The sequence below is a fragment of the Eptesicus fuscus genome, chromosome 20 (assembly GCF_027574615.1).
Source record: "Eptesicus fuscus isolate TK198812 chromosome 20, DD_ASM_mEF_20220401, whole genome shotgun sequence".
In the NCBI taxonomy this organism is placed as follows: Eukaryota; Metazoa; Chordata; class Mammalia; order Chiroptera; family Vespertilionidae; genus Eptesicus; species Eptesicus fuscus.
The window spans coordinates 35,933,439-35,947,339 of NC_072492.1; the positions used below are offsets into that span (position 1 = coordinate 35,933,439).

Sequence of the window (13,901 nt, forward strand, 5' to 3'; positions counted from 1 at the left end):
AGAACCTGGAAAAGAAGAACAAGAGAAGTTTGCCTTCTGTTTCTTCTGATTGGGAAGAAGGAGGGAAAACCGGCAGAGCAGGCAGAGCAGCTATTACGTTGGTGGGCCCGGTATTTGGTGGTGGTGGAGGAGGGGGCCTAGGAAGAACATTCTGTTCTCTGTGTAATTTGCCTCCATTTCAATATGTTGCAGAGCAAGGAAGCGGTTTGTATCTTTAGTTGGTGCATCTGGCTCCAAAGTGGGCCAGTAGACAGTTTTCATTAGTGTTGCATCATGCATTGACACAACACCAGGCTTTTACTTTGCAGGATGTGCTGCTTGTGAAACAGAGGAAATAGATGCAGTGTTTGAATATTTGGTATTGTGTTCTTATTTTGCAGTTAAATCCAGATGTGAATGTTTTCCAGCGGAAATTTGTGAATGAAGTTAGAAGATGTGAAGAAATGGATCGAAAGCTTCGTATGTGCAGTTTGGTCTTGATGATGTTCCTATAATGAGTCATTTATCTTAAATTAGAGACACCAGTGCTCTTAATAAAGAGAGGAAATCCTACAGGAGAAAAAGAAAGGAGAAAAAGTCTTGTGATCCTGATGTTCAGATGAATTTCTCGTATACAAGTAGATTTTGTGGTGTTCGGACCAGGTGGTGCTTAATGGAAACCTTGTGTGAGATGACAAGGCTGTACGCTGAAAACACTGCTTTTTGTGTGTGTGCGTGCGGGAAGGGTTTTATAGCAGAATTACATTATAGAATTCTGAGAGATGGAACCCAGACCACCATCAATTTTAGATGTCAGCATAGCCACCTTTTAATCTGCGCTATTTATGTATGAGGGAAGAAACTAACAGTTAACGCTCTATTGAGAGTTAGGATGTTCATATGCTTTCTTTCATTCATTTCCTACAACATCCCTTCAAAATGGGCATTAACTTCATTTAATAAGTGAGGAAACCAAAGATCAGAGAGGTTAAGTGACATGGACCAAGAATGTAAGTGGCCATGATGGAATCAGTATTTGAATTCAGGTTGTTCTGTCTGGCTCTAAAACCCAAGGTCTTGCTATTATACTATGCCAGCTCTCAGTTAGCTGATAGGTGAATTTGGTCCCCATCCTAAAAAGAGTCGGTAGTTGTCACATGAAACACTTTTCTCTTCTGGTGTCTTGGAGCCTTATTCTGCCTCTTGCTTCTTATTTGTTTTGTTTCATTTAAATGTAATGAAACCCTTTGATCTGGAGTTGTCTTACTAGTGTGTCAGTTGTCAAATAGTCTATTGAATTGGCTCTTCCGTAGCTCTGCTCTGCCCGCAGTACTTGTGATGAGGCCATCATACTCTGGGGCAGCAGTCACAGGGGTTGCAGAGCTGAAGCAGATTGGACTAGTTTGAAGACCAGCAGAGGAAATGAGGACAGTAATGGGATGATAACCCTCTTTGGGGTAGCTGTGCTTTAGAGATTGTGGGGTAGAGGGATGAGGAATATAGAGAAAAAAGGATTTACATGTTCTGCTTCTTTTGTGTGAAAGTATCTTTCTTAGAATGAAGTTTCCCCTTCCCCCCCTCAAATATTGGCAGTTCCAGGCATATGCTATACACGAATGTTTTGATTCTGTCATTTTAGGATTTGTTGAGAAAGAGATAAGAAAAGCTAATATCCCAATTATGGACACTGGCGAAAATCCAGAGGTGCCCTTCCCCCGGGACATGATTGACTTAGAGGTAAACAATTCTGAGGATGCCAGATAAGTGTCTTGCTGTTTAAATGTAGAAATTTCTGAATGGATAAAAAGTAGAGTAATTCTAGCTGTCTTTGTCAGCATTATTTATTGATTGTAAGTTTCTTGTAGCTGGAATTAAAATGAAGTTTCCTTTTTATGGTATAGAACAGCATGTTGAACAGTATCATGTGCCACTAAATAAATGCTTTTTGGTTTATTGAAACCATATTGGATTAATGTCACTTTACCTAGTAATTTATTAATCTCATTGACTAAATAAATGAATAGCCAGTGGATTTCATATTTATTTTATCTATCTGAAGTCTCCTGAGAATTCAACCAAGGGTATAATAGAACATATAAATAAAGACGATTTTAAGCAAAAATTTTAATGAAGAAAATTGCCCTGGTAAAATCACCTATTTGCAGGGTAGATATAAGATATCTGTCATAGTAGCTAGAGTTCTGTTGAATGGATGAATTCATGTCTTTCAGAGCAAGCTCATTGAGCTTGGTTTGAGTTAATAGTTTGATTTTTTTCTTTTTTTGTAGGCTAATTTTGAGAAGATTGAAAATGAACTGAAGGAAATCAACACCAACCAGGAAGCTCTGAAGAGAAACTTCCTGGAACTGACTGAATTAAAATTTATACTTCGCAAAACTCAGCAGTTTTTCGATGAGGTCAGACTATTATTTCTTTCAGTATTTGAGCAGCTGATGATGTTACACCTGCACAAGTGGGCCATATTTTTATTCCAGTAATTATTTTAATTTGCTAGTTTGAAAGCAATACCATTTTCACATTTTAGTTGAAGAAATGTCAGATTATGTTCCATTTTTCATGCAGTACATAGCCAGACATAATTTTATATATTTTTGCATTTTCTGTAATTTTTCATCTCAAGATGGGGAAAGGAACCCTAAAGTAGTGGTATTAACATAGTTAGTTAAAATTTTTACATTATATTTTAAGGTAAGTAAATGTTCAAGGTTAAAGTCAAAGCAACAAGAAACATTCGGTTACATGTGAAATTATAACAAAGGTTTAATCTCCAAACCTTTTGTCATCAAATTTTAATTTTATTTCTATGTTTGACCATCAACCTTCAAACACACTTTTACCTACATTAGATAGCACATATCACACTTTAATTTTTAAGTGGTTTTTTTAAAATACTATATGGAAATATTGGTAGGATGCTTGTTGGGAATCCCTGGATTTTCATATAAACTCAACTGCATTACCAGATAGGGAAAAATGTTAGTAAGTTCCTGGATTAAAAATGTAGGTGACTAAGTTGCCAACAGCTTGCTGAGGTGACCCCATGGAAAGGATTTGGAGCAAGGCTTTCAAAAAGCTTCCTTCTCCTAATTAAAACTGGGAAGGAGTCTTAGCTTTCAACCTGGACATGATTTTTCTGATGGCTTAAAATATGGGTAATTCTCTCTTTTTTAATTTGTTATTTTTATTAATTTTTAGAGAGAAAGGGAGGGAGGGAGAGAGAAAGAGAAAAATTAATGTGAGAGCGAAACATTCATTGGCTGCCTCCTGCACGCCCCCGACCAGGGATCAGGCCTGAAACCGGGCATGTGCCCTCACCAGAAATCGAACCGGCACGGGGACAATGCCCAACCAACTGAGCCACACTGGCCAGGCTGGATAATTCTCTTTTTTACAGGCGTTTTTGCCACCTGCTTAGCAACATAACGACACTTCAGAGATTGTTCTAGTCACCGTTCAGTGTGCCTTCCCATAAAGTTCTTTATTTCCTTTGCTCAAAACAAATTTTTTTGTTTGGCAAAACTTTTAAAAAATAGAAGGCCCAGTTTAGTCAGTATCTGCTCTTGTTCTCAGTTCCACTTTTAATTTCTGTGTTTTGGTGAAAGAACCACTTCCCACTGTTCTTACACTAGAATAGGGGTTCTCCAACCAGCAGCAGCAGCCTTGCCGGGGAACTTGTCAGAATGCAAATTACCAGTCTAAGAGTGGGCGTAGCGATCTGTTTTCATAAGATCATCGGGGCGGCAGGCTAGTTTGAGAACCACCGGGCTAGAGAAAGTCAGCTGAAGATGTGATACATTCCTCAATAGCTAAGGCTTTGACTTAGAGAAGCCATGCTAATTAAAAAGATCTGCTGGGGCAAGGGAAAGGGGGAAAGGTCTTATGAATTTAATTGCCTGGTCCTCCTAAGGATTAGAATCTGGCAGTATTTATCAAGAGAGGTTTAGTGTGAATATTCAGCTTGCTCACTGAGCTGAGAATTTGAGACCACTGATAACTTCTTTCACTAGTCCGCAATTATCGTCACGTTAGAGGGTGTGGGGCAGTGTGATTAACTCTTTACAAGTGTTTCAGGGCTTTTGCAACAGGCATGATCACTTAGGCATATGGTTTTAATGAACAGGTAATCTGGAATTCCAGTATGCTCACTGCCTACACATCGTATTTATCTTCATTAATTCACTGAACATTTGATAAACCACCTACTCTTTGTGAGGCGTAAGATGAGTAAGACATGGTCCCTATGTTCAAGGAGTGTATCCGTAGTTATGAGGAAACATCCCGAACACAGTGCCTCCAGTGATCCCAGATGTGTGCTTTTCTGAATGTGTTCAAGCTGCTGCCCACAGATGCACTATAAACCTGGTCTCAGGATCAAAGCTCAGCTACTTTTAGCAACATTTAGGACTTAATCCCACCACCGCTTCTCTTTTTTCCTTTTGATATAGTCTTTTGTTTACCGCTCAGATGTTGCTGAAAAGTATGAAAATGTCTTTCAGAACCTCCCGAATTTAAGAATTGAAATGGGCTTCTTAGTCTAGTTCATTCTGGGAAAAATTCTGAATAAAGATTGACAAATGGACTCCCTTAAGGGAAATAGTTATTTAAACTTTAATGTTATAATTTTTAAAAATAGTAAAAATATAAAAAGGAACCAATTGGAAAAATGACATAAGATTTTAAAATCATAAGTTATGGATTTTGGAATTTCTTTGTGCTTAAAACGTCTAAACATGAAATGCCCATGCTGAGAAAGCAGGCTTAAATCTTCATGACCTTCATGCCCAATCTGTGGTGAGTTGTTCACTTTTGAACACAAGGCCTTGACTATGAGAGGTTCTTCCACTGCTTTTGTTATCAGTCCCTCTCACTCTTAGCACCCTCACCACCGTGCAGGAAATCCGGCAAGAACCACTCTGCCTTTTCTCTCCAACTGCACAGTCAGTGCCTTGCCTGCCCTTGCCACTAGCTCGTAACCTCAGCCAGGTCCCTTTCAATAGCCCTTGCCCTGCTGTCACTAAACAGCAACCTCAGGCGTCCAGGCCATGACACGAAACCAGACCTCACAGAGTAAGCGCATGCGCACATGGGGGGGGGGCACACTTTAAAGACTGCAAAAGATAAGAAAACTTGAGACCCTCAAATCTTGGAAACATAGATTTTTTTCATGAGATTTTCTTCCATGCCTAAAACTAGAAGGTTTGCAAATGGCCTAAAACACTACCAATTTCAAAGCCTTCTTTTTGGTGACTATGATTAATAATTTATAATAATGAGTTAGCAGGAAATGGCTAAATCAGAGAATGATTCTTTCCATCTTTTGGTATAGGGGTTCTGATTGGTGAGGGGTGTGGAAGGGGAAAGGTAAACACATTGAATATTCTTATGATTTAAGATGATTACAAATTTGACTTAGCCATTTCTTATCCAGAGCATTTAAAATGACTTGTTAATGATTATCCTTTTCTCAGTCTTCTTGCTTATGAAGAACTGTAAGAGCTGGAGAGATTTCTCTGCATCTTTACCATAAGCACCATAACATATGAGAGCGTAAAGAAGACTGGAAAAGTAATGGTTAATGGCATGCAGATCCCTGCCTTCTTTTCCTTCTGAGTTTTTCATTCATCTGCTTTCTTTACTTTTCTTTCCCATCTGCCATCTCCTTTGGGGTTTGGGTGAATACCTTAGGTGATGAAGTGTAATCTCTCTCTCTCTCTCTCTCTCTCTCTCTCTCTCTCTCTATCTCTCTCTCTATCTCTATCTCTATCTCTATATCTCTCTCTTTTTAAAGATTTTTAAAATTGATTTTTAGAGAGAGAAGAAGGAAGTGTAATTTCTTTCTTAACATAGATGGAAGTAAAAGTGTTTGCTCTTAGTAATTAACGTAGCTTGAACTGGACTTGTGCTGCTTATACTTAAGAGTAGAAATAGACCTCCTGAAGCTCTGCTACTTCCTTTTTCAAGGCATGGTTTCAGTGTTCTGATTGGGGCAGGGGGTAAACCTGAGGGCATAGCAAGTAACTTAGAGGAACATTGGCAGTGTCCTTATTGTTACTAGAGAACCCAGTTAGGATTTTGCTACTCGACGGCATGGTTTTAGAGATTGCTTAAAGGCCTTCAGTTAGGGTTTCTGGTCATCCTATTTTCTCATGAGGCACGATTATTTTATTTAAAAATATTTTACTTTCCTCTCTAAGACTTAGGACTTTTTTCCATTTTTTTAACCATCACCTGAGGATATGTGTGTTTTATTTATTTTTTAAAAAATATTTTATTGATTTTTTTTTACAGAGAGGAAGGGAGAGGGATAGAGAGAGAGAAACATCAATCAGAGAGAAACATCGATCAGCTGCCTCCTGCACACTCCCTACTGGGGATGTGCCCGCAACCAAGGTACATGCCCTTGACCAGAATCGAACCTGGGACCCTTCAGTCCGCAGGCCAATGCTCTATCCACTGAGCCAAACCGGTTAGGGCTGTTTTTTATTTAAAGAGAGAAAGAGAAAGAAACATCGATTGGTTGCCTCCTGTGTGCACCCTGACCAGGGATCAAACCCACAATCTAGGTATATGCCCTGACTGGGAGTTGCACCCGCAACCTTTTGGTGCACGGGACGATGCTCCAACCAATGGAGCCACGTGGACAGGGCAAGACTTGGGATTCGTAAGTATGAAGTAGTGTAATTATGAATTAGAAGATTATTGCAAGTTTCTATTTAACTTTAATTCTGTTTTTTTTATATCAAGAGAGTCCCAGATACAGTCTTTGGAGTAGTTTAATTGCTGTTTCATCTTTGTCCCCTTAGAGTACATGTTTGCTTTGAGTCTGATCTTTAGGGTTTATTTAAACCAAGTCTCATGAACCGCACAGGGAAGTAGGCAGGAATCTTGTGAGTAGCAGTAAGTTTCACTGGTTTTTGCCAAGGGACATCCCAAGAGCACGTTGAAATGTGGAAGTCATCTGGACCCTCAAAATAAATTGCCTGTAGCTTGGAGTGAGCTGGTTTGACCTTAAGTAGAAACAAGAAGAACTTCTAAACTTGCATTTGACAGCAGGTGGTAACCTGTGGCCCATTATCTCATCTTAAGCTTTTCCAAATCTCATGACAGTATTTCTCTGCCCTTCCCTTTTAAAAAAAAATCAAAGTTGATTCTGCTTTTAAAATTTACTTTCCAAAGCAATTGCCTTCACATATTAAGGCTTCCAGACTTACATTTGAAGTTCCCATGAGGAGATATAAATATATAATGGGTTGACAGGAGTAGAATCTTGAAATTTGGAATGAAAATGATGGAGAAAAATGTTACTGATTTTTTGTTTGGCCACACAAGAAGTGCATGGATATTAAAGTTGGAGAGGTCAGGCCGTGGAGAAATCAATTGGCCTTTATTTTTTAGGGCAGCTTCCCCTTCCTGATGGGAGTAAAAGGTGGTAGGTAAGACGTGTTGTGTAAAGAGAGGCTAGGAAATATAGACCTAGCACATCTGAAAAGGTCCCTTTCCTCCTGCATTTCATTGTATAAACTGTCATGGTGGAAATCATTTTAAATCTAAACAATTATACTAGCCCACACACTGTATTTCGGCTTAATATCTGCTTCTCTCTTCACTTGTTCAGATTAGTGGATTAGCTATGTTCTCAAGAATCCTGCAACTGTAAAGCCCACATGAACTTTTCCATATTCCTAGATTCCTGCTCAAAAGCTAGGACATTCTGATATGTTTTCACTTTTTCTTCCCTTTATGGATGCAGTGGAGGCCCAAGCCTCTCCAGCTATTGTACTTCTTATCCTTTTGGAGAAAGAAATACTCTTTTTATCCCATGGAGCATTTTATACAATGGCTGAAAGTCCTCATGTTCTGCGTTTTTAAGAGCACAGAAGACCTAGGTATCTGGAGATGCCTCTTCTGCCTTTCTCCAGATCACACACTGTGCGTGAGACAGTGACGATGCCTTGCTTTCTTCCTTGGGAAGAGAGTCTCCATCTTTCACATTCTCACACAGGGAAAATTCTAGTTTGTAACTGCCTGGAAATTGGATGTTGAGAGTTTCTGCTGAGCTGCCTCCTTTTTGCTCAAAAGGAAGAAATACTTCAGCTTCTATCCACATGAAAAGGTATTTCCTGGTACTTTCATGGCTCATTTAGGAAAATATAAGAGAAAAAATGGCTTCCACCAAGTAAGATTTATACATGTCACCATCATTTAATGTTTTATTTTGTTTTGTTTTTATTCCTTATTTCTTAAACCATTTCCCCAGATGATTTACTGGGGCAATTATGCTTTCTTTACCTCTTGTTTCTTTTCTTTGTTTTCTTTCCTTATTCTTCTTATCTTCTTTTTGTGGGTACATCTTCTCTTTTGGTGGTTTGTTTCTCATCTTTATTTTCTGAACTTATCTCCTGGTTCCTCGTTCCCTGCATGCCACTAACTATTTTCATTAGATATTAATTGATTTGTGAATTCAGGCTGAATTGCATCATCAGCAGATGGCGGATCCAGACCTGTTGGAAGAGTCCTCATCCCTCTTGGAGCCAAATGAGATAGGAAGAGGCACACCTTTAAGACTTGGGTAAGTACCACTTCAACCCTCCGTCCTCAGTGGGGTCAAGTTCATTTTTACTGTTCAGAAGAGCAAAAGGTTGGCTTTTACTTGCTTCCAGAATGCACTCTCCTCTGAGCCTGTTGAGAGGTGTTCCTCAGTTGATTTGGATTGTGTTCTTGCAACTCTCTTCTGGGACCCGAAGTAAAACTTCAGTCTTTTTGACATAACAGTGTGTAATCATGTTTGTCATCCTCGTACCTCTCCTCACTTTCCTTCTTTGTCTTAGAGCCTTCCATCCCATGGCATGGAATAGATTTCCCAACCTGGCTCTTCTTCCCGCAGCTTCGTGGCTGGTGTGATTAACCGGGAGCGCATCCCTACTTTTGAGCGCATGCTTTGGCGGGTGTGCCGGGGGAATGTGTTCCTGCGACAGGCTGAAATCGAGAACCCTCTGGAGGATCCTGTGACTGTAAGACAAGGAAATTATGTCCCATGGACTAGGTCTTGTAAAGGGAGTTCAGAGCAGTAGCACAGCCTGGTGGCACCTGACTCTGAACCTCCCACAAAGGAGCCCTTATGTTTACCCCTGCTTTGATCTGGGAATTTGAAAGACGGCTCTTTTCCTCTTAACTTCCATCATTTGTGTACATATGATGCATATATGACATACACATGCACTTTTTAAAGCTATGCTTGTGTATTATTTTGAATGTAAATATGTTTTTCCCCCAGTTATTTTAACCTTTAGCTTTATATGTTTTGTGTTACTTATCTGGGACCAACAAAAAAGTAACCTTCTGTGTAAGTTAGCTTAAAGTAAGACATCTGGTTCCAAGTTTGGTAATATCAATATATAAAAAGGAGAGTTCCTTGATTTTGATCTCTGTAAGTTGATGAAATTTAGTTGGTAAGGTTTTTATTGTCTACTTGTTTGTTGGGAGATTTAGAATTAGTTTAAAACTACATGTTGTGCAAGGTAGGATGATGTTCCCACCCAGTGCTCTGGAGAGTGGGAATAGCTTAACATCTTAGCATTTGACATAATGGGACAGAGTTCTTAACATAAACCTATATTAAGTATGGTGAGTTCTGACTTCAGGGATAACAAGCAATGAAGATTAAGTGTTCTGCAAAAAAATTTACTTCACTTTTGTATTAGTATTACTTAGAAGCCTGAAGTTGTTGTTTTTTGTTGTTGTTCTAAATTATCTTTTGGATTTCTTAAATTAACATTCTTTGCCCTACCTAAGAAGAGAGATTGAATTGTGAGACTTCTCAGAGTGGGTGGGTCCTGCAGCTAAAGAAAACCCAGTGACAGTAGGTGACTTTTATCCTCAGTATGGAGTGGGAGCATAGTGACACTTAGGTTACGGTGCGTCCCCGCACCCAGAGGAGCAGTCTTACAGTCTTAGTGAAGGCTGGCCTTGGGCTGTGAAGACACTGTGGTGTGCAGTCATACCTAACGTGGACCTGTTCTCAGGAATGTGCAGCCAGGTGTCTGGGCCACAGAAACCATTTTATCAACAAACTGAGGAAAGGGTGCCTGGGATCTCGTGGCTCCAGCAGAGCAGCTGCACCAAGAATGTGCACCAGTTTGTTTCTAGAGGATTTAGGAATTTAAGTCTTAAGCCTTATCTCCTTCACTCGTCATCCCCTTTTATCTTCTAAAGTTTTGTTTTCTTATTCTACAAGCTCCATAGGAATATGAGGAAATAGAGACAATCTTGGTTAACACCCAGGATAGCTGATTTTTCTCATCTTTCCTTCCAGACTTCAAGTGTAAACTTGGTATTTGGAATGGATTGCGTTTCGCCTTGCCCCCTAAAGTCTAAATCGGAATGGATCATGAAATTCTACATCAACACTCTCCCCAACTACTCCGTTCCTTGTAGTTACCCAGTTCTCTTTATCTGGGAATGTCTAAGCATGGGAGCAGACAGGAATGTCTTTCTTCCCTTTCTCTGTACTTATGGCTTTCAGGCAATAGAAGGTTTAAAGTGGAATTGGTAAATAGGGCTAAGTTGTACTAAGAGAAGAATCATCTTAGAGTCTGTGTCAAGCCCCTGGTTGAGTTTAAAAACAAATACAGGACGTTTTTTGTGACTTAGCAATTACAGGGCAAATGTTCTTGTAGTGGAGCTTGAGAAATGGATGGAGGATAGTGGTTCAAATACAGGGTTGCCGTATCCTCAAAGGATTTTTGTTGTTCCTGTATCACCAAGAAAGTAAGTTACTTAAGAACTTTTTTTCTGGGTTGCAAGTCTGAAGTCTTGGTTTTCGGTTTGGGGCCTAGGGCGACTACGTGCACAAGTCTGTGTTCATCATTTTCTTCCAAGGTGACCAGCTGAAAAACAGAGTCAAGAAAATCTGCGAAGGGTAAGAGAAAAATGCCTCCCCTAAGGGTGCAGGCTAACTCTTCTATATTACTGTTTTTTGTTTGTTTGTTTTAAATATCTTGATTGATTTCAGAGAGGAAGGAAGAGGGGGAGAGAGAGATAGAAACATCAATGATGAGAGAGTCATCACTTGGCTGCCTCCTACATGCCCCCTACTGGGGATCAAGCCTGCAACCTGGGCATTTGCCCCAACTGGAATCCAACTGTGACCTCCCGGTTCATTGGTGGATGCTCAATCACTGAGCCACACCGCTGGGCTAGTTTTTGTTTTTTAATCTAAGGAAATTTAATAGCTACAGAGAATACCAAGATAGTTCAAATGTTACTGCTCTATCTGTAGGCTACTTACCATAAATAATTATTACTGATTATTATACCAGTCTGAACTAATCCTATTTTGGTCCTTCTAGTAAATGAGGATTACTTTCTGAGATTATTTAAATTGGATAGGTTAAGAAATATCTGTGTTCCTCAGGCTGTGTCTATACATTTCAGGTTCCGGGCCTCACTCTATCCCTGTCCTGAGACACCCCAGGAGAGGAAGGAAATGGCTTCTGGAGTTAATACCAGGATTGAGGATCTCCAAATGGTACGTAGAGGGCTGATGGGAATTTGTTTTTGTGTAATACTAAAATAGAAGACCAGTCTCCTTCCTTGAAACACAAACAGTTTATTAGGCACCTGCAGTAGCTCAGGGTACCAGAAAAGGAAATGTCTCCTTGGGAGCTGGGGAAAAGTTTCATGGAATGACTGCTTAAAAAAAGCATTAATCATTCTCATAAGAGACAGGAATGCTGTGCATCTGAAATCTTTGCTTAGAATATTCAATTCTCCTCATCATGAGTCAAAAGTATGCTTAGTTAAGAAAAGAAATCAAATAATACAGAAGTGTGTACAAAGTCAGTTCCACCCTGTCACACACACACACACACACACTCTCTCTCTCTCTCTCTCTCTCTCTCTCTTTCTCTTCTCTCTCTCTCTCTCTCTACCTCCAGAGGCAGCCACTCTCAACCGCTTGGTGTGTATCCCTCTGGTCACAGTGGATATCAACCACACAGCCTAGCCAAAGCGTCCTGGTGTAACTCTTGTACCAGGAAGAGACTGCATTAGATTTTCCCAGAATCACAGTGTGTGTGGTTTACACACACCGTGGTTGTCACAGAGTTCTGAGAAAGGAGCCATGATTTATGGGTACATGGAAGGAAAAGGGTGGCCAGTTGGAGTGTTGTTTCCTGTTGAAAGAATGTGATGAGTGCCCCTTGAAACATTAATAAACATTCCAATCCCAAAGGCATTTCTTTCCAGTGGCAAAATTGTCAGAGATATGTTGTAATTCCCATTTCAACTTCATCTTTCCCTCCGACCCCCATTGTATGTGACCCACCAACTTGACCTACTTCCAGTTCCTTTGAGATATTCTTATCTGTTTAACCCAAACTGCTGGTGGACGATAGGCCATATTAGTATGTTCTGGGTTCTAGGACTGTCTTATCCCCTCCCAGGCTTATGGGTAGATTTGAAAGAGCATGTGTAACCCACATGAACTGACCTGAAACTTTAAAAAGGGATGAATACCAGGGGGTGGGAGATAGAGAAAGAAAAAAGCAAATAGAACATTGCTTCCCAGAAGTTGTAATAGTAATTATGAAATTGTCAACAGCCAGAAGGAGAAAAAGTAATTTTGTTCCTTTATTCTCAAGTGATGTAAGAGTTTACCAAGGATATTTTTTTCCCCATTAATTTTTAGAGAGTGGAAGGGAGAGAGGGAGGGGGAAAAGAAGAGGGAGGAAGAGGAAAATATGTGAGAGACACACCAACTGGGGCTGGGAATCAAACTTGCAACCCAAGTACATGCCCTTGACTGAGCATCGAACCCGAGACCCTTTGGTACCAGGGCCTATGTTCTAACCATTGAGCCACCAGCCAGGGCAGCTTTTTAAAAAATCTCTCTATGTAAGTCACATTCTACTGCTCAAGATAGTTTGTCAAGAGGTAGTTACTACTTTTTTTCTGAACTGACTTGAAGAACTATGATGGACACTTGTGCTAAAATGATTAGTATATAGCTTTTTCCTCTTCAAAATAATGTAGAGATTTAAGATAGATTTTCATGCAGAAATGTGAGTAGCAGGTTGCTTGTCCAATTCTGGCTTAGCCTCTTTTCTGCTATTAAAATCTTAACTATTTGGTGGTAAATACGGCAGTAGCTGTAAAGTGTCCCTGTCCCATTCTCACACTGTCATCTTGGCAATGCGATTCCTCTGAGGAACTCTGTACTGGTTTCCAGAGGATCAGCACTGAAACATCCCCCCGCAGCGCCCCCTCCCAGCCTGACAGGAACATGGAGCCCTATCTGCCCCATGATGACAGTGGTATGTGGCAGTCTAAATTCCCTCTAAAGGTTCCGGGTCCTCCTGACCCCAGTGTCTCCTGTCTCCGGTTATGGGGTCTCTCTTGGCATAGGCAGACAGTGGTGTTCAGCACTGCCTCTTTCCCATGGTTCCCTGCTGCTGGCTTGCCTTCAGGGGATTCTGCAGCTTGCTGTTCTTCAGCGTGGATTTGTTGCTTTGTCAGCGTCTGGGCCTGTGGTGCTGACTTCTTTGAGTGTGAGTTACAGGCTCCACCTGGAAAGTCACCACTCTTTAATGGGCCAAGTAAAAGCCAGTGAACTACATTGTTGTGCCATAGATTTGGTGGTAAGATTAAAGGTATGGTATAAAGGTAAAAACCATTTTATCGGGCTTCTTTTGAGCTTGGAGCTAAATAAAAATGAATGTTAGGAACTAGAACTCTAATTTCTTGTAATTTGACCCCTAAAAAAAGTCATTCTAGTCAAAGGAAAAAAAAAAGAAGAAGAAAAAAAAAAAAAAACCCAGATTCCCAGCAACCCTTCTCAGAAAGCTTTGCCTTTTGCCATTCATATCCTGAGACTTCAGACTGGTGTTAGGAAGATCCCTCCC

At 40.3% G+C, this 13,901-nt stretch overlaps 1 protein-coding gene across 2 annotated transcripts in view; it reads left to right on the top strand.

The window, feature by feature from the left end:
- ATP6V0A1 (ATPase H+ transporting V0 subunit a1) overlaps positions 1–13,901 on the top strand; it is a 53,509-nt gene that overhangs the window by 12,845 nt on the left and 26,763 nt on the right. The window contains exons 3-9 of one of the 2 annotated variants that reach the window (XM_008149351.3): positions 381–459; positions 1,619–1,716; positions 2,268–2,396; positions 8,466–8,569; positions 8,885–9,011; positions 10,836–10,918; positions 11,434–11,527. In XM_008149351.3, the coding sequence (XP_008147573.1) occupies positions 381–459; positions 1,619–1,716; positions 2,268–2,396; positions 8,466–8,569; positions 8,885–9,011; positions 10,836–10,918; positions 11,434–11,527 (714 nt within the window). The remainder of the gene's footprint in view (positions 1–380; positions 460–1,618; positions 1,717–2,267; positions 2,397–8,465; positions 8,570–8,884; positions 9,012–10,835; positions 10,919–11,433; positions 11,528–13,901) is intronic. The other variant, XM_008149354.3, reaches the window with a different exon arrangement.